Source organism: Phytophthora parasitica, assembly GCF_000247585.1.
Source record: "Phytophthora parasitica INRA-310 unplaced genomic scaffold supercont2.450, whole genome shotgun sequence".
NCBI classification, from domain to species: Eukaryota; Oomycota; class Peronosporomycetes; order Peronosporales; family Peronosporaceae; genus Phytophthora; species Phytophthora nicotianae.
This window is the reverse complement of record NW_008649436.1, coordinates 1-465: the sequence shown is the minus strand read 5'-3', so window position 1 is coordinate 465 and position 465 is coordinate 1. Positions and strand designations below refer to the sequence as shown.

At 53.5% G+C, this 465-nt stretch overlaps 1 protein-coding gene across 1 annotated transcript; it reads left to right on the top strand.

The window, feature by feature from the left end:
* Window positions 1-29: 29 nt before the first annotated feature.
* PPTG_20282 (hypothetical protein) lies at window positions 30-201 on the top strand (the record flags this gene model as incomplete). The annotated part of the gene is made up of 1 exon (XM_008919036.1): window positions 30-201. A coding segment is annotated over one exon (171 nt), but the record flags the coding sequence as incomplete, so codon positions are not given.
* Window positions 202-465: the final 264 nt, after the last annotated feature.

Sequence of the window (465 nt, the reverse complement as noted above, 5' to 3'; positions counted from 1 at the left end):
ACGCTGCACTCACTGCGGCTCACACCGCCATGACGATCTGGAAGAGATTAACCTGTCAGCGCTGCGGCAAGAGGAGCCATACGTCGGATCGCCACCTCTTTGTCTGTTGCGGCTGCAGCGAGATCAACGACGCCGGCAAATGTCAGATGGAGGATTTCTACAACTTGATCCGTCAATGGTATGACCCTGCCAAGCATGGAGGTGTCTTGCCCGAAAGCGCCGAAAAGATGTTAAACTAAGACGCTCGTCTGGCTGGGAGCCAGGACGAGCCGAGAGTTCCAAGCTCTGCATCTATGCATAAGTCGGGAAATGATCGGAAGTTAGCCAACGGAAGAACCTGATCGACAATACATGTGATCTTCATGAGAAACGTACCAGCGTTGTTGCAAGTCTCCGGAAACCGGATGAGTTCGCGAGAGTTGACACAGTCATGGCGCTCGAACTACTGCCTGGTGAGATGCGTGG